This window comes from Epinephelus moara, chromosome 21 (genome assembly GCF_006386435.1).
Source record: "Epinephelus moara isolate mb chromosome 21, YSFRI_EMoa_1.0, whole genome shotgun sequence".
Classification (NCBI taxonomy): Eukaryota; Metazoa; Chordata; class Actinopteri; order Perciformes; family Serranidae; genus Epinephelus; species Epinephelus moara.
The window spans coordinates 22027983-22052276 of NC_065526.1; the positions used below are offsets into that span (position 1 = coordinate 22027983).

Consider the following 24294-nt stretch of genomic DNA (forward strand, 5'->3'; position numbering starts at 1 on the left):
GCAAGAGTCTGAAAACAACTGTTGCCCATGAGAAAGATGTCATAAAACTGAATGTCAAGGCACTTCCCCATGTGAGGATCTTGTCTTTGAGTGACGTTTGTGAGGCAACAAAGTAATTCAACTAAAACTATCAGAATACATAAAAGTATTTAATACTTGGCAACTCCAATTTTAGTCAATGGAAACGCTTTCGTTAAACATATGAACACAGTTTACATGGTAGCTTTGGTGTTGCTGCTGACCTGGCTGGACCCCAGCGTCGATTTTAATCAGAAGTTAATTTCATATTGCAGGTGAGATTTTTTTAGAGGTTTAGTGTGTAGGATTTACTCTCATATAGCGGTGAAGTTGCAGAACTGAAACTTCTCCCGCCAGTTTTGTTTGTCTGTTCTGGGCTACTGTAGTACAATGTGGTGGACTCAGTGGAAGAGGATATGCTTCCATTTGTAGATATTAACGGCTCATTTTAAGGTAACAAATAACCCTGCTGGTTCTTATTTTCAGGTGATCATAAATTAATTGAAACAATTATTAGTATTGTACATCATTTCTGCAGATAGATGCCCATAAAGCCTACACACTGGACCTTTAGGTGAAAATCACAGATGACTCCACCTGCTGTCAAAAAAATCCCACAAATTTTGATGACGCTTTATCTTACCCGTCTGTAATTTATAAGTAATTTCCTGTTAATTTCCAAGAAGTTTCCTAAAAATATGTATTAAAGTACTAATTATTGGTACACTAGTGACAATTGATGCACTTCTAATTGATTAATTTGAAAAAACTCTCAGCTAAACATGAGAAAAATGCCCAATTTGTCTCCCGGCAAACACATGAGTTGAATAAATAGAAAATGAGCCTAATTGCTTTCATTGGAATTCCACTTTCATGTCTGTACAATAAGTATGAAGCTGCAACCAGCAGTCGTTTAGCTTAGCTTAGCATAAAGACTAGAAACAGGGAAACAGCTAGGATTAAAAAAACAAGACGTGTTAAATATCGAGCTTCAGAGCTGCTGATAGGTGGAATCTGTCACCTTCAGACAGAGCCAGACTAGCAGTTTCCCCTGTTTCCAGTCTTTGTGCGAAATCAAGCTTTAGATTTGGCAAACAGATATGAGAAAGGTATAACTCCATCCATCTTATGTCCAGTTCAGACCAAAGATTCGCGACAAGACGAGTTGAAACATGCAACTACTTGCAATACCTGCTGGTTCACACCAATGCAACTAGATGAGGTGTATCATCTCTATGCAACAACTCTCTGTACTACTGTTTTGATTTCCAGCTTTTCAGGCTGATTTTGTGGCTGAATATAATTTGTAGCTTCTTAAAATATGAATGAGGATAGTGACAGTGGGATACTGGCTACAGCTGTATTTGTAGTAGTGATGGAACGGCAAAAAAAATTAACAAAACAAGCATCAGATGGACTGTATTCATAATAAATACGCCACAATAATATAAGTAAGCAGCGCAAATTAGTTATTCAACGAGAATGTGTGTGTGTGGGGGGGGGGGCATAAGCATACACGGCGAGCAGCAGCAGCGACCCACCATCCGACACTGGCACACATAAGGACAGAAACAGGCTCAGCAGGGATGGAGCAGCAAGCGATCACGCCATCTGCAGTCATTTTGACTTGACTAGCAGACTTCACTACAAGCCAACTGGCTGTAGAAACAGGCGACAAGCCTTACGTTCTAAAACCAGCTGCTGGCAACTTGACCAGCTAAGATGCAGGTGACACCATCAGCTCAGATGGCCAGTTCACACAACTGCAACTGCACTCTGCCATGTTCTAAAACGGTTTAGTTTCGTTGCGAATCTTTGGTCGGAGCTGGGCTTTACTCTAGCAAGTGATTAGGCATGTTACTCAGAATGCCATGCTATTCCTTTAAAGGTGCTGTATGTAACTCTGACGAAAGATAATTGATTGTTAAGTCAAATTCCCAGGGAGTTAAATACTGTTACCAACCCAAATTGACTGTATTTAACCATCTGGGAATGAAACAAAATAATCAACTGTCTTTCTCCAGAGTTACATAAGGCACCTTTAAGTTTCCAATCATGCATGAATAATTACTTGGGTTTTACTGTGGCAATTCTTCAAAGGATATTCTCATTTCCTGACAAAATTAGTGCCAAATTACTTTGAAAAATTCTCAGAAATTATGAGGAAATTACTGACCCATAAAATAAACCCAAATTCTGACAGTCTCTGACAGTGACCAAACAGTATAGTTAATCCACCGTAGGACTTAAATATAATTTGTACTTATTGTTTTTTCTGTATTGGCAATAGATATCAATAAATAAAAAAAATACTTTATCTGGTAAATAGAATTACTTAGGTTCTTTTGTCACACTGGTAAAACTATATTAAACCTATGAGGTGTGCATTGAGTCACACTTAAATAAAATAAAATAAAAATCAGTCTTAAATAGGCAATCATCTGTGGTTCAGTAAAGAAAGTTAAAATACCCTTTCATCATTGATTTGAGTTTCTTACGGAAACAAATTGCACACCGTGACAAGAGCTATTGTCACTTTCTGTCACTTCACTGATAACCACACTTAGAGCAGTTTCAATCACACACAGTTTCTACACGAACTGGAGTTGCCAAGTCGCTGTCACAGGTACCAAAGTGTGAGGTTAGGTAACGAAACAGGGTGAAACCAAGGTAAAATCATACAGTACCCCACAAAGCTGCCTGCAAGTAGAGCTAACACGTAGCCTTTGACTTGAGCTTTGATTTTCATACGCAGTAAATAGAACCAGGCGTTTCTACATAAAATACCCACAATTCCATTTTTACTATTTACAAACTCATAAATATATATAGTCTACAGTAGGAATCATTTTCCCCCCAAACAATCATACAAAAAAACAACGGACCATAAAAAACTCTGAACACAAATAAAATAGATTATTTCTATCAAAAGAAAGAAAACAGAAATAAAATGTATTCATATTCCTTTGGAGTGTTTTGCTATGTTGATCTGTAGCAGTACTTGTGATGTCGAGCCCTCGGGAGATTTTTTTTTTTAGACCTGAGTGTCTTCAGTCAGGTGCAGATCACAATAGCGCTGAGATCCCTGGGAGGGGCCAGGCTCGAGGCCCGGTTTCATGTAATCCTACACTGAACATATAAAGAAAAAATTTAAAAAAGGGAATAGGAAGGGGGGGATAAAGAGAGTTAAAATATCACAGGTCATCACCACCCTAAGATTCGGGGGACTGCTCTGACAGAGTGTTGAGCAGGTTTTTGTAGGCTGGGGAGTTCATGTAGCGGGGATACGAGTCTCTTTGCATTAGTGTGTAGATCTGCAGCTGGGCGTCGTCGAACGTGTGCAAGGTGGGTTCCTGCATGTTCCTGTTGATCGCCTCACGCACACGGGAGTCAAGGCTCACCTGCAAGTCAAGAACCGGGGTTAAAATTAGGGATGATAGCATGTAGACATTCCAAACAATGAATTTTGTGTACCGTTACATGCCTATAGATGACATACTTGATGTCACTCACTCGTCTGTTCAGTAAATATGAAGCGACCATTAGCAGTCAGTTAGCTTAGCTTAGCATAGAGACTGAAAATGTCTAAAGAAAACAAAATCTGCCTAAAGCCCATTAATTAACAACTTACATATCAATCTCATTTGTTTAAAAATTCAAAATTACAAATTGCTGTTTACATAGCATTATTAGTGTTTCTATAACTGTTTCTTGGCTGGGACTTTTAAAGCCCAGTTCAGACAAAAGATTTGCGACAAGACAAGTTGAAACTTGAAATTATTTGTGATGCGTTGGTCTGCAACGCTCTGAAACCCTGCCAGTTTACACCAATGCGACTAGTAGAGGCGGTATATAGTATCTATAGCAACAACCCTCTGTACTTCCGTTCCGATTTGTAGCTTATTAAAATATGCATGAGGATAGTTATGGTGAGATATCGTTACATTTCTGGTGATGAAACGGTGAAAACATAAACAAAACGACTTGAGCTTCAGATGGGCGCCACAATAATTAACTAACATACGTGTCAACAGCCACAGCTGACTTCACTGCAAGCTGATTGGCTGTTGAAACTGGGGACATGCCTTGCACCATGACAAACTGAGTCGCAGGCGACACCATCAGCTAACTTGAGTCGAGCTCAGACTAGCCAGTTCATACTGCTGTAACTTTTCAATGCATCGTTCCAAAACATTTTCGTCTCGTAGCAAATAACTGGGCTTAACTTCCTGTAGTCTCCGCTGGTTGCCTGGCAACTGCTCAGAGACAAAAATAGTCTGTTAATAACCAAAATTATTGGGTTTTTTTCTCGATTGTTTTTCATAGGTTAAACAAACCAAACATGTTAGCTAGTGAGCTTTAAAGACGCTGTTGGGTGGAATTTTGTTACTTTTGGACAGCGCCAGGCTAGCTGTTTCCCCCGCTTCCAGTCTTTATGCTAAGCTAAGCTAAGCTAAGCTAAGTAGCTGCCGACTGTAGCTTCATATTTACCATACAGACATGATAGTGGTATCAATCTTTTCATCTACTTCTGTAAAAGAAAGCTAATAAGCGCATTCTCCAAAATGTCAAACTCTTCCATAAATGTCATGGAGACTGAGACCAACATTTGTCAGATATGAAGTTTCACCCTTGAATTCAACATATTCTTAATAACACTTTGTAATCAAGAGCTGTCTCTGACCTCTTTAGGCGAGAGGATGGAGATGTAGTCCTCGTAGATGACTCGAGCCCTCTCCTCTACCGTGCTCTTATTGGTGTCTTTGCTGAACTCCTCACAGGCTAACCAGAAGAGCATGTTCTCCTCGCTGAACTCGGTGCGAAGAAACTGTCGGAAGGAGTTCCTCCCCGCTGGGCAACACATTAGCTTATCAAACGACTGGCCCCACGAGCGCACCTCCTCCAGCGTGGGCTTAGGGCTGCAGAGAGCGTGGACAACATGGGGGTGAGTGATTTCAACATTTACATTCACAAATATGTTCAGGAGATATGGCATTTTTGAGCAGTGACATCAACTGACCAGTCTTCACAGTCTGAGGTCCCTTCTTTGACGTCATAAGAAGTCTTTCGGTTCCTTTCATCCCGGTCTTCATTCCTTGTGGTGAGACAGACAAACTGATTATTAACTGCACATCATCATTATGCCTCCACGCCAGCAACAACCAAGGCTGGAGGCTGTAGCGTTTTCAGGTTGTACCTCCACCGGTCTGTCCATCTGTCCCACTCTTGTGAACACCTTGATGGAATTTCTTCAAATTTGGCACAAACGTGTACTTGGACTCAGAGATAAACTGGTTAGAATTTGATAATCAAAGATCAAGGTCATTGTGACCTTGCAAAACACGTTTTTGGCCATAACTCAAGAGTTCATACACAAATTATGACAAAATTTCACACAAACGACAAATAAGATAAAATGATGACATTTTATATCAAAAAGGTCAACGGTCAATTGCACTGTGACATGATAATGTTCTGCAAAACACTCTTCCGGCCATAATTTAGGAACAGAAGGGGAGATTGTGACCATATTTCACATTTGGTCAGATACTGAATTGGTGACACTAATCTTGAGTATAAGTATCAACCGAAATCACCCAGTGCTAGGTAGTATTAAAACTTATTATTATTAAAACTTAAAACTTAAGGTTATGCTTGCAGCCAATCACCACAAGCATTCTTCGATTTAATGTGTGATTGGCCCACTACGGCAGCAGCAACTACCCATACAGTCTGTGATAGGGTGAAGTTGAGCATGGTGTATTTTACCGAATTGGCAGTTCAGCGTGCAAAGATGACACCAAAACATTTTAAAGTATGATGGCATTTTGTCTAGATGTGAATGCTTCCATTCACATGATGGGTGTCAAATTAAGAAGAAACCAAATGGTATTAAATGAAGTACTCTATTGGTATTGGTATTACCTTAAGGGTTGTGGTATTGATACTGATATTTTAAGTTTAAAAACACTACCCAGCCCTCGTGTCCACCTTGTAATTGTGCTGATTGTGTAGATCTTGTATGCTGCCGGGTTGAAGTACTGTCAGCTATCAGGCTACTATTTTCTGTTGTATGTTGTTCCTCTGGTCGTCCACCACAAGCTCATTGGTTTTGCTGATACTGAGCTTCATGTGATTGTCATTGAACCATGTGACAAAGCTCTCTGTCAGTCCTCTGTACTCCTCTGTTCTGTAAAAATATTTTCTGAGTGAAGACAGCATGTTTCTCACTGGAAATTTCTCACGAGAATCAAATGTATAAATATATTGATAACTTCCATTTCGCCAAAAAATACAGTCAATACTTTTAATTCAATTCCTTCAAAGTCTTCACTACATATAAGTCTGGAGTGACATAAATGTAAACTACAACACAGCTAGTTGGCGGAGGCATAAAACTAGAGGGCAATAATTCATAAACGTTGTACACACGCATATAAAACCACCCTGTGTGAACACAGTAGCTCATATTTATCACAGCATTTTTTGTTATTCTTTGCCATGCACTCTCACCTGTAGAGCTAAGGCAGTTGCTCAAGTAATTGATTAGATGATTGATAAAAAATTAATCAGTAGCTGTTTTGATAATAGATTATTCATCTCAGTCATTAATTTATTAATTCTCCATAATGACTTATCCTGTTAGGGGTCGTGGGGGTGCTGGAGCCTATCCCAGCTGACTGGGCGAGAGGCAGGGTACACCCTGGACAGGTCACCAGACTATCACAGGACTGACACACAGAGACAGACAACCATTCACGCTCATATTCACACCTACGGGGAATTTAGAGTCACCAATTAACCTGCATGTCTTTGGACTGTGGGAGGAAGCTGGAGTACCTGGAGAAAACCCACACTCACACGTAGGAAACGTGAAAACTCAAACCCTCCACCCCGGGTTCGAGCCAGGAACCCTCATGCTGTGAGGGCAACCGTACTACCATGCCATCACTGTGCAAAATGTTGCTGGTTCCAGACACTCAAATATAAACATTTCCTCATTTCCTTTCTCTTCTATCACCCCCTTTTCCACCAAATTAGCTCTGGTTCATGAACTGGTTCCATTAATGTTTCCTTTCCTGTAACCTTGGTCCTATCTATTGAACCTGTCCACATTTCCACAAGTTTTGACCAGAACCATTGTAATCAAGGTTGTGTCATCAGTGGAGGCCGTTGCACAATGCACAACAGAAGCAAACAATGGGAGCAACATCGGGGATCACCTGTGAACTTTAGTTCTGGTATTAAAGATACAAGCATGGACCAATTATTAATGAGACTACTGCACACTCTTTGATGATTTCTCATTTGACTTCTCCAGTGTTGCCTTCTCCATCTTCTCCTTCTAACCTGTAGAATATGACACACCCATTACTGTCATGGTTCGCACTTTAGGTCGAGGAAAACTTGCTGTTTTGGTTCCAGCTGAGACCCAACTTGTCAGGTTCTGAACCAATTCATTTTTGGTCAAAATGCTCTGAACGGCTCAAAATTAGGTGCCAAAACCGAAACGGAACAGGTTTCATGTTTGTGGAAAAGGGGCATGTGACAGTAAACCAGATATCTTTGGGTTTAAGACTGTTGGTCGAACAAAAAAGCAAATTTGAGGATGTCACCTTGGATCTTTGAAATTATGATGAACATTATGCACAGTTTTCTGACATTTTATAGACTAAACATTTATACAATCAATCAAGAAATGAAAATGAATGAATGTTCATTAGACATATATCAGATACCTATATGATGTAAATACTCATGACACATATACATACATAAATACTCATCCTGTATATAATAGCAATGTGTTTGCTTATATTTGTTTAGCTTTGTGTCTGAATCTACGTTGTCTTGTAAATGTGTTTGATTTGGTGTGATTCCCTCCACATTCAGCTTACTGAATTGCAGATATTACAGGAGCTCACATTTCTCACTTTCTCATCAGATAGCTAACTGCTGTTCAGGCTTTTACACTCTGCCGCAGGTCCACAGATCACATGCAAAAATATTGAGAGCGTTAAGACACAAGCCAGAGCCTGCTGCTCAGACACAGCAGCACAGGCTGTGCTGTCCTGTGTGCAGTAATGTCGGCCGTGCTGCGCCACGACCAGTGAGTTCTCGGGTGGGGAAGACCTACCAGGAACAGCTACAGCAGCAGCACCAGCAGAAGCAACATGCATTTGAGCCCCGTGGGTTGGCCTGGCCCGGCTGGCCCTGCTGGGCCGGTGCAGTTCCCCCCGCTGCCGACTCCTGCTGCACCGACATCTGCCTCTTTCGCATCTCCATCCGCTCTGATCCCATGGGCTATAGACAGAGGAGAGGCACTGAGTTTAGCGTTTTGTATGTCATGAGGAGATTTTATCTTGTGGTAAGAAAATCTCTTGACCTGCGATGGATTTGTATGATATAAATCAGTGCCAGCGTATGGACAGCACTGTGATGACACCAAAGATTGCATCCATTTTTCTAACACTTTGATCACTCCCACCAGGTTAATTAGATTTATTTATTTTACCAGTCACCAGTTGACACCTATGTATTTGTGATGTGTGCAGGAAGTGCTGCTGATGCTCTGGGGCTGGAGCATGTGCTGACATGCCCAGAGGTCAAACTGTCAAGGAATGCTGTTTTGTTCTGTTCAGAGGGAAAGTATGGAAGAATAATTTGCTGATTTTGTTTCTCATGCTGCCAAATATACACCCACCAAGCACATTTCAGTCCTTCTAATCCCAAACCGGCTGTATGTTCCCTTATACGCTCCAACTGCATGTGTAAAAGAGATGGATTGTTGACCATCGGCTCAATGTTCATAATCCAAAATTTAAAACATCCCATTTGTGAAAGCCTGAGTGTAAAAGCAGTGCATTAAAGGATTTGCAACGCTAGCTGGGCCCAAGTGGGGCAATAAATTAAATGCACATGAAAGTAATGCAAATATTTGTCCTTTTTTTTAGGGATTTAACTTGTCAAGTGTCACCCTGCCATGCACCTTTAGGCTACATTTGTCATGTTCATGGGGGGGATTCCTGTGTTTTAACTGTGATGATAGCTCTCTAACAACAGAATCCCCATTAAGGATCACAGGCCTATAGATACAGACAGGCTCTGCTCACAGAATGACTTCTTGTCTGATTTTTAACAAATGTGTCATCACCAGGTCAGACGCTGCCAAATCCTGTCAGATCATTTTATGTAACAAAGCTGTCGCTTCCAACACACGGCACCATCCGGCTACTACCTGACACAAGAAACGATGCTTTAAAAAAAAAAAAAGGAAAAAAAAATGTCAGGAGATTTGGTACATGGGAGGGGAGAGGAGGGGGGGGGGCGAAAGCGCAGCTTGCAAATCTATAACCGCAGCATCGCTCTATCACAGCCTTTCAGTGAATAGAATACCATTTGGTCATTTCTAAAATGGATCCGCGCGCGGGTTCACTCACATTCAGAGCAGGCTTCAGCTGCAGATTTCGTGCGTCTTGCCAAATGGCATATTTTACGCGTTAGGTGTCGGGTCCTTCAAAGCTGACACAATTGCAGTATATGCTATGGCTTGACTCAACGGCTATAGACGATGAAATGGGGGGTGGGGGTGGTCGTACCCATTCAAAGGATAAATCATGATAACACCAAATAAACCGCTCCTCTCCTCCAATCTTACCGTAGCAGAAATGTGAACGACACTGTAACGGTGTGATGGTTCCTGAACGATTTCATTTTTTACAACAAAAAACAGCAGAAACCATTGCAATTACCAACTCGCACAACACCATCAATGGAAAGTGCCACCATGAAGAACCGTAGAGCTTCTTCGCCCTGGACAACCACCGAAAAGACACTGCCTAGATCTGTTAAAAGCCCACTGTATACAGCAACATAGTGACATGCCATTTCAAATCACCGGGAAACGGCCTCAAATGCTCCGCTCACGACATGTCCGTGCAAATGATACATCGGTTTGCTACCAGTACTTACAATTTCACCATGTATGCACAGCGAGAAGAGGTAATTCTTTGCCTTGATTACATCCGATGGCACATAAGGCTTTTTTTCCCCCGACCGGCTGCTTCAAGTCAGTACGCATGCGTCTTCTCTCCAGCTCGTAGTAGCCCAGTGAGGAGCGTAAACCCTGACAGTATGGCACAGGTTTTTACAGTGCAGGTCCTTTACCCTGCCCTGGACGCAGGAGACTCCAGGAGCGCACTATTGATGCAAGAAGGCTTTGTGATAAAGAAAAGGAGCCAAAAATAAAGCTTACAGACTAACGCACCAGACAGAAAAACACATTTAAACCTCACTTAAGCTCTTATTAAATTCCAGCTATTTACAAAACTTAAAAACATCTAGAAATGTTACCAAAAAGCCATCATTTCATTGGCACATGCGCCTTTAGCCTGAAGTCGCTGTCTATGGTGCTGAAACAACCAGACGCTTACTGCAGCTGCACTTCTCTCAACTCTCTGAAGGATAGCATGACTTTGACAGGAAATGTTACACCATTTGGGGAGTTTAGTCTCACATTCAAGGGCGTAGGTTAATGGGGGGGCACATAAAACTGGGGTTTGGGGTCCCCTCCTGGAAGATTTTGAGCATCAAGTACTAACTTTCCTGCATTCTTGTGAAATGTTCTGCACTAACTCGAGGTGAAAATGTTTGTAATTAAGTCCTTTAATGCTTTTGTGTTGTTGGGGAGGGCATAAGCACATGTCCTCAATATTGAGGGGGATGTGTCCCCTGTGCTGCCCCAAAATCTACACTTATGCTCCCATTTGACTGAGTGATCCATCCATCAAGAGCACTCAGCTGTTTGTTTTTTTTTAATTTCGTGAATGACTTTAATCCCCTTGTCACACACAGATATACACACAACCTTTCATGTCAATGCATACACAGTGGTGTACAATACATAGACAAATACATGCTTCTCCTTATGCAGCAGTGTTAATCTGCATTGTCCCTGTTAAATACACTTCAAATTAAATCATAGGTTGCCGTGCAAGTTACCCACAGTGTCTTGCATTGGAGCATTTAGTCTAACTCTCCTACAGATGATTGCCAGGCTCCTGTTGTGCCCTGTAATCTACAGTACAGGCCTGCCACCGGTAATGATGCAGAAGACAACACTGCCATCTGAAGGCAGTTAGAGCCGCAGCACTAACATGATGTTCTCCATGCACATGATAGTAAAGCACCGGCTGACTCAAAGAGCCTCGATGCTCATGTGAATTTGTGAAAGGCACGGTTGTGTTTGCAAGATATGATCTGCTTGATGTAATCCCTGATGTTTTACATGCTTGTGTGAGTATTATACTGTGTCAGTTTATTTCCATGTGATGCAGAATCGAGATGGGGATGATGGTGTGTTCTCACACATACATTTTTAATGCAATCTACTCTATGCCTTTTTTTCATGCATCGCGTGTAGGTGCACATCATGTTTTGCTTTGCACAAACACCAGATGGCACTCCGCCTATTCTGCAAATGTGTACTACAGCATACTGTATTTTATCTAATTATCTACTTTGATTTACACCAACACATTTATGCTGTCTGGGTCACATTGTTAGTCAAGATGCTCTTTGATGCTATGGAATTAATGTCCCACATTGTAATAAGAAGTGCTGCAAAATGTGAGCGTGTGTAATACAAAACGAAGTGGAGGACTGTTCTTATAGTGCCCGACACAACACAGATCTGGTACTGTTTTATGATACTACCTATTGAACCATTTCAGGATTAGGCATTTGTTCTGAGACCTTGTCAAAAAGTAGGGAAAGGAGATTTTTTTCCTGTCCAGATTAATTACTGTACTGAACTGGGGCGTACCCTGACCATCCACGCATCTTTATTCCCCTCTAGAGATATGAGCATGTGACTTTCTCCACAACACTCCATTTAACACCTTCCCCTGTGTTCATGTTATGCAACACAGACCCACAAATAGCCATGACAGATTGATACATACACACGCAAGCCACAACTGATACTTTATGCCGTCGTGATTTTGACGGACACGCAGACATTTCCCCTCCGAGGGCGCCATGACAAGTAGAGGAGGGAGTCTGAACGCACAAGGTCAAACGGAAGAGTAGGACACCAGAAGTGGGGGAGAGGATGAATTAAGTCTTTTCAGTGTGTGATTAAGGGGATTCGAAGCATTGTGAAGCTCTGATGGAGATAGAATTAACTGTAGATTCCATCAGTGGAGCTTAACATGCAGATAGGCACTGGAGAGAGGAAGTGTGGTCACCAGTGTAAGACGTCAAGATCATGGCTGGCATTTGTGAGCGTTCTGAAGCAACAAAGATGGCAATAACGTATTCGGTAACACTTTACTTGAAGGTATCTACATAAGAGTGACATGACACTGTCATAACTATGACATGACACTGTCATGAACTTGTCATAAACATTATGTACATGTCATAAACGTTTATGACTGCTGTCATTAAGTGTCATTCAGTTTTTGTAATGACAACTTGACATTAACTAGGATGACATTACCAGAAGTTGTCTTTGTCATGACAAGTTGACATTAATTTTTTTTGGGATGTCCTTATAATGACAACTTGACATTGACCAGGATAACATTACGAGAAGATGTCTTTGTCATAACATCTTGACATTAACAAGAAAAAAAAATAATTAGACGCACAAGGTTACAGACTGTCATGACAGCCAGTCTTATCCTTCATGATATCTTAATGACAAATCAAAATGGTACCACTTTACTTTAGATCAAAGAATTTATTCATTACACTGTCATAATGGTGTCATAACAGCCAGTTTTGTGTCGTATCCTGCCAGACATCAGAGTGTTAGAATCGGTCTGTAACCTTGCACATCTAATTATAATAAGCATTATGTCAACTTGTCAGAAACACAAAAAGAGGTGCATTTCTTGTTAATGTCAAGTTGTTCTGACAAAGACATCTTCTGGTAATGTCATCCTGGTTAATGTCAACTTGTCATAATCAAGACAACCCAAACAATGTCAACATGTCATTACAAAAACCAAATGACACTTAATGACAGCGGTCATAAACGTTAGTGACATGTACATAATGTTCATGACAGGTTCTTGACAGTGTCGTGTCATTCTTATGTAGATACTTTCAAGTAAAGTGTTACCCAATATTCTCTCCATTTGATTTTGATTTCCTGCTGACATTGTTCCTCTAATTAATTTCCCCCAGGTGTGTTCATTAAGTTGATCTTTGTACTGTAAATGTCAGGCTCAATTTAATAAAGTGCAATCAGTGTCTTAATCCTTATAACCAAGTTACACAGTCATCTCTTCTTTTGTTTTTTACTTTAACATCACATTATCAACCTAATTCTTGGCGACATGTCTCCATGCAAACAGTTAACACAATTCTATTGAGCTCTATTTAGAGACATTTAAGAGCCTTGCAGGGGAAACACAGGATCTTACTGTGATTCTATCTGACCTTTTTCTTGAAAGTTTAATGTTACAGGAAGTGATTGTTATTGTAATGCTATTCGATGCATCATTATAAATGTTGCAGGATGGGATTGTTATTGTGATGCTATTTGATGCAACATTTATTTCTTTATCGTCCCCTGGGATGAAATTCAGTTCATAGCCAGAGGCAATAAAAAAATGCATTCAACATAAACGACAACACCAACCAACAAATACTTAATGGATTTACAAGTACTGCAAATAGCCGAGTCCAAAATGCCATCACTGATCTGTGGCCCTGATGTAAGTTTTAAAAGAACGCTCACACAACATATGCAGTGCAAAGTGGCTTGAGGCTGCTCTTAAAAGAATACAAATGAGAATCATATCATGTCTCCTTGTATAAATTTCAATTACCTGCAGGAACTGATAGCACAGCTCTCTACTTAAAATGTACAGGAACTCCTGGGACTATCAATAGTCACTAAGTGGAGGGCGGCCTCTCTTTGCTCTACTGACAAGAGCTCTGAAATTAAACTCAAGAGGCATTTTCTTTATCAGGGTATGCCACTTGTCATTTCTGTAATTGTTTGGACTCTATAATAACAAATAAACCGCATCATAAAGGTCATGAAAATGCAATTAGAATATAATTAAGCAATAGCTTGTGAATGTATTTCAGTTATCGCACTGTTTACTTTTATTACCACGATGAGAAGCTAGCTAAATATACACTTTCACAAAGATAAAGTATGGACAAATCTATATACAGCACAATACATGGAAATAGGTATAGGCTTTTAGGGCAAGGAGGTAAATTTATGAACTGACTGCAAGGCCAATCACGTCATTAGTGTGAAAGATGAGCACTTTTTGTTACATATGTTATATTCTGTATGTGTGGTGATCAATACAATCTGTGATTTAGTGTTAACTCGGTCACAGTTCTAAAATAAAGACAGGTCAAGGCATCCTGGTGGAGGTCTAAGATGCTGACGATGTCATAGAGCTTTTTTCACAGCAGACATTTTGACTTGTCATCGTAGGAAAAGGTGTTAATAATATTTACACAGTGGCTCCGTTCCATTTAAGGCTCCCAATAAGCTGTGATATTGAGACAGCATTCACAATACCAGCAAACCAACAGAGATAAATGCAGCCATCGTTAAGGTTATTAATTACACCTGTGCTTTCTCTACCGTGACTACTGTGACAAAGCTCTATTGCAATGTCCCTGGTTTGAGTGCCTGTCTCTTCTCCTGTTGAGTACTATCCAATAAGAGCTAAAATATTTAAATAAAGTCAATAAAATGGGTGATAAAAATACAGATGGGTGCATATAACTCCACAAGAGGCTGCCAAGCTCTCTGTTGTCAACACTACCACACTGGTTCTGAACATTCATGGCCCTAAATGTGTGGCATAGAGATGTTACAGCAGGAAAAGCACAGGTGTAAATAATAACATTAACGAGGGCCGTGGGGCCAGCTACAGAGCCCTGCTACTGTGCATGCTGGCTCACTGCGGGGACACTTAGTGGAACTGATCATCGAAAGTGTTGTTGGTAACACCTAAACACCTGTGTTTTTCCTGCAATGACAAATCAGAATGTCTGCTGTGGAAAACATGAGTTTGGAACTCAAATTGATTAGTGAATTCAGTCAAAATACAGTACGACAGAATTCAAAGTCTTGATATGAACATCTACAAGTGCATGTTTTCTCAAGTTAGAGGTCCGTTTACAGGTGTTAGGGGGTCCTGCTACACTTGAGGACAGTAAGTTTCATAAAGCCGTCTGTAGCTCCAGAGTGAGCTGTGTGAAATCTCATATATTACTTCAAGTGTTGTCACTTGTGTCAGCATCTGTTGGGGCTGAAGACTACAAGTTTAAAGATAAAAGCATCTGGTGTTGTGGGGTTAGACAGAATTGAGGTATCCAGACCTCTGTAGCCTGTTTCTCAACTTTGCTTAAGATTAGCTGCTACTAGCATAACCCACTCAAATCTCTGATCAAACTGTTTGGAGTTGAGTTGCATTGTGGGTGACGTGGGCGCGAGGTGTGGAAGAAGAATACGTGGAATTTGAAAGGCAATATCTCTGGTTCTGCTGCTTCAGTTTTGATATATAATTATTAATTCAATCTGTCCATCAGCAGTCCAACAATATCAAGTTGGTAGAGTACTTATATTATTATATCCAAAAAGCAGTACATGAAATAGATGATCTTTGAACAGAAAACATCACATTCTTCCTCCTCCTCATAGTATATAATGGCATTTACGCACGTGAATGGAAAAAGAAAACAATCAGAGCAGAGGAGTCTGTAACGCAGCTGTCGATGATGTCAATCACTGCTCCTGAACTGCGGTCAAACTGTCAAACTAAGCAGCGCTTATCAAAGAAAGATGGTCCGGCCGGTGGGCGGTGCTTGGTGCTTCGGTCAGCTGTTTCCAACATGGCGGCTGGGCCTTAAACCTTCTCCTTTTACTGCTAAACAGTACACTAAAATATGCTTCTGAAAACATCTGAGGTGAGAATGAGAACATCTGATGCGGGTTGTCCATTTCGACAGCTTCGTTACAGACTCCTCGGCTCTGATTGGTTGTTTCTGGTGCGTCGCTGTCGATTCTAGCGAATTATAGGCAATAGGAGGAGGAGGAGGAAGGCCATGTTTGTTTTTCAGAGAGTCTCTGTCTCATATAATAGCCTACTTTATGGATTTAGTGAGAGTTTTAGCAAATATGACAAAAAGTTTTCAGAAAAGTTTCTTACTGTAGATCTAATTTCACGGGTCACAGTCTTTTCAGTCAGTTGTGTTGTGTTCCATAGACATTATTTACTACTGAGTTCATAGCAATGCAAAATATTTAGATAGTAAGTCAACAAGCTCCAGTACTTTACATACACAATTTGTGTAATGTATATGTTATGATCTGAACTGACTCAGTTCTGGGAGCAGCTCCTGTGGATTTCTTACAGTCCCTTCCCCTCTGTAAATATAAACATAGTTCTCTTTACTACAGAAATCTATCAGGAATCTGTATATATCCAATTACCAAGGAATATTCTGCTGCCAAGCTCAATCACATTTTCAGACTACTGTTAGAAATGCATGTATTTGCAACTGGCTACGTATACACTTAATTAAGGCATTAATACTAGCTGTAATGTATGTTTACAGTCTGTCTGTCTGTCTGTGTGACAGACTGCAACTTAATTTAGATTTCCAATAACTGGTATCACACTATTTCAAGACACACCATCTTCTTTTAATCTTCTTAGGCCTCGTTCAGACAGGAAGTATGTCCCTAAATAGAAGTTTGGCAAGAAGCGAAAAGGAGCTGCTGATGCTCAGACAGGAGCAATCTAGTTACAATAATAACAACAACAGTAACAACACTGGGGATCAATATAAAAAGAGCAAATACTTGATATATAAATGTGGGGATATTGCTGCAGTTTATTATGCTCTCAAAAGTAATAATCTTGACAGAATACTTTCAGTGTTATTTGTTATTTGCAACAGCTAACAAGCAACATGCTGGTTACTGTTCTCTGATCCAAAACGTTTCTGAAATATGTACTCAAAGATCTTTTTTGTACTGTTGTAGTTTTACTTGACTGGTTGGTGAGTTTAAATTGTATTTGTTCCATATTAATTAGCTCCAAAGTAGTAATCAGTGGTATGTTTATTATAGTGAGGCTATCATCAAGATAGTAAGGCTTGCCAGGGGGGATAAAAACTCCAACATGCCCATACCTCAAGGCACACCATCTCCTGTTCCTCTGGGGCCTGGTCATTGTAGTTCACTGGGTATCCCACACCGTGCCGGCAGGCCCGGACCAGTCCCCGTATCCGCTGCCACATCAGGGCCCTGGAGCGTCTGATCCCCCGCAGAGCAGACGTGGGCCTGATCTCCCACTGCCTCACCGCTCTAGCACATGGCATGCTCCGACCATGAGGCCTCACTCGCCACGTGAGGCTCCAGTCTCTTTGAGATCATAAGAAATCCACGCTCCTCGCTCCTGTCCTCTAAGTTTTCCCAGCGTCTGTTCTGAAGCACATTGTGGCAGAGAGATAGGGAGAGACAGAGGAAGGAAAAAAGCATCAGTGACCCCGACGGAGAGAAGAGTGTTTACAAAGGAGAGGGCAGAAGGGGATTAGGACAATGTCCCTACTGGATGCAATCCTGATTCCTCTGTGCTTTACTGCGTCTCACCAGCTTAGGACAGATTAAGCCAGGAGGTCTTAGTGTCTGAGTGAGATGGAGGAGGAAGACTAGTGACAGACATGGATTCATTTGTGATTGTAAATGCTCCTTGATGAACTCTCATGTAACAGAATGGATTAAAACACATTGATAAATGGACTTTGTAGGGGAAGCATATGGCCACAATACACATCCATTAATACAGACATACACTCAACGTGTTTCACAAGGAGCTTTTAATGTGTTGTGCTTTGTGTCGCTCATTACAGACTCACAAGGATAAACACTGATCAAAGCTCTTCAGTGTGAGCAATCAACTGACTTCAGCTCTCCATCATCCTCACAAAGCCACGAAGTTAAAGTACACCATTAACTGATAACACAGCTGTAATTGATTGGCTGGAGTCACATGTGGCGTATATCTCATTTTCCAGCCCCATTAGGATGCTGGATGTTGTCTGACAGACAGAGACACACACTGTTCATTTGATCTGCTCTCCTGCTTCTCTCTCCAAGGTTTGTTTTGATTCCGGGGACTATTTGCAGTCCGTGCTTTGGCAGCAGGAGCACAGATAGTCCCCTTGGTTGTATCACTTTCATATTTCACTGCAGCAGCCCTCACGTTTTGGGCAAGCCTAGTAAATTATCAAAAAGACAGCAATTCAATTCAATTCAATTCAATTCAATTCAATTCCTACTACTACTGCTATTAGTCATACTTCTACTTTTATTACACACGTGATTAATATTGTCACAAACATAGCCTTTACTATCATATATTAATATGTACATATAACAACTACCAAAATACTAAATACCAAATATCATTACTGTTTGGCATGGATCCACCCCTTGCTCCTCCACAGCTCCACCCTCTTGTCCACATATTTGCATGTCTGGTTGCAAAAATCCAAGATGGCGACAGCCAAAATGCCAAACTCGAGGCTTCAAAACAGCAGTCCACACACCAATGTGTGACGTCACAGTGGCTATGTCCATTATTTTTACAGTCTATGCTGTTTGCTGTGCATCTCTCTCTGTCACTCTCTCTAAATGTATCATTTTGTCGTATAGATCACTGTACATTTATTATGTTGATCTGTCCTGTGCAGTTTCTAAATCATTCACACAGACAGATTTAGCACTTCCATATAGTTATTTAAACCTAATACGCTACATTTAATACACTACATTTCTACATGAACTGGAGCCACAGACAATAGTAGTGTGAATTTTTCAGCCCTTTTCAGATCTGGACTCTGAGCATCTCAGGCAAACCATATCACTAGCAACTTCTTCAGTGTCAAATTTACCAGTAACCATTTCTAATTTTACCAGTAGTTTTCATAATGTTCAACACAGTTGTTCTGTTGTTGTTATCTAGGACCAATTATTCATTATTTGAAATTATTTATCTCATGTTAACTATCATAATTTTAAGTGTCACATATGTACAGTTTATTATTATTAGGTGGTATTGAGGTGTTATTGCTGCAAAAATTGCTGTAGCCTTACTTTTTGGCCAGGGAAATTAAATTGAATATGCTTTGTGACATCACACAATAGCACTGTATTTCCACCATGTTTTCATATATTGCAAATAGGAGAAGGAAAAACAAATAACATAAGATTCCCAATTGTATCATATTGCTCTATATTTATATGCTAAAAGCCAGTGGCGTAAGGTAGTTATGATGGGCCCTAGTGCATGCTATCATTCACATATGGTCTCTTCACATGATCAGAGAATTGACATTGGATAACATCAACGTACATATTACTCAGCAATCATCACTGCGTATCTGTATATAACAAAAATACCAAAGAAAATAAGAAATTATTAATTTAACATTCTCAATTGTTGATTTATAGTTATAGAATTAGCAAATTATTTTGTTATAGATGGTATTGACTATTTTACAAAAAAAGAAAAAATAAACATTTACTTGCTTGAAATTGGGACTTTATTGTCTCATCTGAGGACATTGGGACTTTATTATCATCTCGTTTGAGGACACTGGGATTATTGTTGACACTGTTACATTTTTATCAGGTCCTACTGATCTCAAATAGCTAGGAGAAATTAAAAATGCATACCAAACAAAAGTTAAGGTCAGGAGGCTATTTTTCATAGTAAATGACATTTACAGCAATTTCTGGTTTGTTTATATATGCTATAATTGGTCAGAAACATAACTATTGCCTAGACTTTTAGGCAAACGAATTGTAGCAACAATATTTAGAGATTAAGGTTTCCATATGCACTCATTTTGAATTGTTTATCATATTGAAGGTAAAAACTTCCCTGTCTCCTCTCCTGCTGGCGTCAGACTGCGGTGCATGTGACTGTCACATGATACACCGTGAAGCTGTGTTGTAGTCAGTCAGCTGGTTCCTCAGGACTGTAGCTGGGTGAGTAACTCAACCGAGACTTTTGCTCCGTTATTCCTTATCAGAGGAAAATTTCCTTGCAATATAGTTTGTCGGATTCTGGGATTGAAAATGTCATTATCTGTGTACCCGTTGTCATTTTCACACGGTGACAGAATGGATGCTAAGCTATGTTAGCACAGCTAGCCTGGGTTAGCATCATCTTATTTTGCTAGCTGTTGCTAGCTTACGCTTAGCCAACGGCTGTATCTGTGTCGCCGTTAACGTCATAATTTGAGAGCTTTTAATGCATACATTATATTTGGCTACAGACTTAACACTGTTTAATGTCGTGGCATATGCACTGTGGTGATTTATCTCGGAAAGACCCACCATAGCATGTCGTGACATTGAGTTAAGCTAGTTAACTGGGATGACCAGTTGCTAGCTGCTTGGCTGTTTGCTAACGTTAGCTTGCTAACTAACGTCTGAATTCAATTAAAAGGATGAAATATAAGGTTCATAATGTCTGACACACGTCGAAATATTCACGGTATAATTGGCAAATTATTTGCAGCTCTGAACTCACAGTATAAGCTGTCTTCTTGGTTAAACCTCTGTCACAGCTAACTAAACTAGTTACCTGCTATGCCATCTGTAATTGACTATCAGCATCATGTGTTATCATTGCAGGCTATAATTGGTTAATGTGCACTATCCAAACCCAGGCCAAAAAGCTGCAACATTGTCTCTGCTGTTGAGTCACTGGGCTAATGCTAATTCTGGTGTTTCCATCCAGGTGGAGTTGGATTCCTGTCCATACATATATACTGTAGTAGTGGATATAATACAGAATGGATATCCGCGGGGCTGTGGACGCTGCAGTCCCCACCAACATCATTGCTGCAAAGGCAGCTGAGGTGCGGGCCAATCTGGTCAACTGGCAGTCCTACCTGCAGTAAGTACACTTTACAACAGCACATCATGTTGAGATACACACACTGGACACTTTATGAGGTACACCTGTGCTAATGCAAGTCAGCACAAACAGCTCTGCCATAACCTTTACATTAACAAAGCTTTAATAATCCGACTTTATGTTTAACATATTAAGTAGAGTGATGTTGAACTGGACTCTATTATAGTGAAAAGTGTTCCTAGTTTTGTTCTGCTTCAGAAAGTCTGCTTTTATGATATGATATGATAGGTTTCAGGACCCAGGACACATTAGTAAAATCTGCAATCTATAAGCTGCACATTTTGTAGTGATATTGTATTATTTCCCAAAAGCATTATGTCAAAACGTTCTTAGAGAGTTAAAGCTCTTACTTTACGCGTCTTTCTGAATACATCAGTTTAATAATTGGACACATTGGAATGTACTGTGCCAGTCCACAAGCAGCTCTAGTTCCTGTGTTGTGATTCACTGTCTTGGGTGCTACTTCCTCTTCAATCCTGCATGTTTTAATGCAGCAGATCTGGCTTGTGACTCAGGTCGTCATTTCTAAATAAAATCCCCTGATGGCTTGATTCCTTGTTTCATTCATTGGATATGCTAAAAGCATGTTTTAATGTTACTTGCTACCTCCACAGCCAACCCATGGTGTTGTTTGCCTGTAGAATATGCGGTATTTCTGGTTAATTGCCATTATTGTGCAAGCTGCTCTTGCAATTAGAAACAGCATGCTAGTGACAAGGTAAAGCCCAGTCCTCATGTGAGAGGGTCAGTGGCATACTCACTGTACATGTTTGTTGTATGTCTAGCTCCAGAGATAAAGGGAATGTTTTGAATGCCTCATGATTAATCAGTAGAAACTATCACTCTATATTATCCAACCCATTGTCGGCCTTGCTGTTGTTCAAGGTCAAAATGTATACGAGTAATTGCTTACTGTTGTAGCACTGTGCTAAAATAGCAACATCCTGATGAATTCTCTTGCAGGAGTCAGATGATCTCAGCAGAGGACTGTGAATTCATCAAGAAATTTGAAGTGGCCAACTCTGAGGAGAAACAGGTCATTCTAACCAATGAAGGACATCAGGTATTGATTGTGTTCTCATCCAACACCTTAGATTTCTTCACTGTTTTTTTATGTAATCTTCAGTTCACAACCTTCCAAACAAAGCAGACAGATAGCAGGTTGCAGAAAGAAGTCTTGGAGCCCTTTCAGACAAATAATTGCATTGCAGCAAAAACATGGGCATCTTCCTTCATTATCTTCGTTTGGATTCACAGAGTGGGTGCATATTTGTACCAGTACTTACACTAAGTGGAAGGAGTGTGTACATTTGTGCATTGGGCTAATGTACCATTTGCCATGTAAGCATCAAGATAAGAGAAAATTTGCTGCTCTCCTGTCAGTGTTTCTGAGTTGTGCAAAGGCTATAAACCACCTACAGTATCTTGGCTTTTCAAACACCTTTTAAACTAGACTTCTAGGTTCATATTATATTTTCTACCTGTACCCAGTGCTAACACGCCCACCTCAGTGCAGTCTCTGGCATTGTTTTGCTGCAGTACTGTTGCTGATCTGAAAGCACCCTTATGCTGTAATATAGGTATTTTGCTGAGTAAGTCTCTTGACTGTTTTTAGAGCTGTTAGGCAGAATAAAAGCAAAAGCAGTTTTTTCAGTGTGTCGATAGGTGCGTTGGTGATGTGTCTTTCTGACTTTCTATGTATCTATTTTGTTTTTGTTCAGTGTGCAAAGACCTTTCTGAACCTGATGGCCCACATCTCCAAGGAGCAGACAGTCCAGTACATCCTGACTCTGATTGATGACACTCTGCAGGTACACAGACAGACCAACTCACTGTGGATGAATAGGACATGCACGCGCATAAATAAAGATATTTTTGAGAAGACAGTAGGACCATGATCAGAAAAATCTTTGACCCCCATGGAGCAAGAGTTTTGATTTAGGTTTTGTGAGTGTTCAAGTGCGTGTTCAAAGTCTTGGACAATATCACAATTTTAAATAAGTTGAATGGGTAAATAGGAAAACATTGTCAGTTATTGAGGTTCTTCCTTGTGCTTGGAACATAGGCACAACTGGAGATGTGTTTGATACTGACTGCACTCTAAAACAGGACATTTAGTGTTACACAAAAGTAAAAAGTGGTGGATTTACAGACCTGTCAGATTTGGCATTTATCTTAATTGAGCCCAGATTTCTCTCTGTTTTTTGTGCTTATTTTTGAGTGCCACAAAATGAACAAATAAATTGAATACACCTGGTGCTTTGTTGCTGAAATAAATAAACCATTTACAGTAGTTACATTTTTAAAAAGCAAACAGTTGAATTGGTGTATTTGCGGTTTAAGTAATCTGTTGTCCAGAGTTGCTTTCCTTTCTTCTAAAAGACGATATTTTTATGACCACAGATAATTAGTTTTACTTTATCTGTTAAACATGTAATTGAATCTCTGCATCAGTACCAAGTTCAGACAGACAGACATATCAGGTCACTGAGTTCAGCTCCTGCTTGCCTCCCATGATTGTAAACTGAAGTTTCGACTTTTTCCGAGAGAGGGAGAGGGAGATGCAAGCAGCAAGCCCCAAACAGCTGTTTGGAACCGTTGATTAGGTGAAAAATTTTTAGCACTCTTTCTTATGTAGGTGCTGTGATAAATACATTCATACCAAAATAGGCTGCATATCATTATTCACTGGGAGAAACCAAACAATTCTGTGTAAACTCAGATATTCAGTAAACCCATATAGCCTGAATGGAATGATCCTTTTGTTTCATAACCACATTTTCCGGCAACTGCACTGATTCACTGTGATATCGGGAGTCCAATCAGACTCCGGAAATCGAATTGTCACTATTTTGGGATACCCCCTATTATACACTGAACAAAAATATAAACGCAACACTTTTGTTTTTGCTCCCATTTTTCATGAGCTGAACTCAAAGATCTAAAACATTTTCTATATACACAAAAGACCATTTCTCACAAATATGGTTCACAAATCTGTCTAAAATTTGTGTTAGTGAGCACTTCTCCTTTGCTGAGATAATCCATCCCACCTCACAGGTGTGGCATATCAAGATGCTGATTAGACAGCATGAATATTGAACAGGTGTGCCTTAGACTGGCCACAATAAAAGGCCACTCTGAAATGTGCAGTTTTGCTTTATTGGGGGGGTCTGGGGGGGTCAGAAAACCAGTCAGTATCTGGTGTGACCACCATTTGCCTCACGCAGTGCAACACATCTCCTTCGCATAGAGTTGATCAGGTTGTTGATTGTGGCCTGTGGAATGTTGG

The 24294-nt window shown here is 40.3% G+C and overlaps 2 protein-coding genes across 4 annotated transcripts in view; one reads left to right on the top strand and one right to left on the bottom strand.

Moving 5' to 3' along the window:
- Positions 1–299: 299 nt before the first annotated feature.
- rgs20 (regulator of G protein signaling 20) lies at positions 300–18622 on the bottom strand. 2 transcript variants are annotated; one of them, XM_050075018.1, is made up of 6 exons: positions 18485–18622; positions 17203–17497; positions 8156–8322; positions 5039–5113; positions 4703–4937; positions 300–3419 (listed from the first exon to the last, which is right to left on the bottom strand). In XM_050075018.1, exons 2-6 carry the CDS (start codon positions 17389–17391, stop codon positions 3231–3233), a joined length of 855 nt encoding a protein of 284 aa, XP_049930975.1. In that variant the 5' UTR covers positions 17392–17497; positions 18485–18622; the 3' UTR covers positions 300–3230. The 2 variants fall into 2 exon arrangements, with proteins under 2 accessions (XP_049930975.1, XP_049930976.1); XM_050075019.1 differs by lacking the exons at positions 17203–17497; positions 18485–18622 and adding an exon at positions 9991–10095.
- A 1353-nt stretch (positions 18623–19975) lies between these two features.
- atp6v1h (ATPase H+ transporting V1 subunit H) overlaps positions 19976–24294 on the top strand; it is a 34567-nt gene continuing 30248 nt past the window's right edge. For both annotated transcript variants that reach the window (XM_050075016.1, XM_050075017.1), the window contains exons 1-4: positions 19976–20065; positions 20823–20981; positions 21966–22065; positions 22724–22813. In XM_050075016.1, coding sequence (XP_049930973.1) covers positions 20878–20981; positions 21966–22065; positions 22724–22813 — 294 coding nt within the window. In that variant the 5' untranslated portion in view covers positions 19976–20065; positions 20823–20877. The remainder of the gene's footprint in view (positions 20066–20822; positions 20982–21965; positions 22066–22723; positions 22814–24294) is intronic.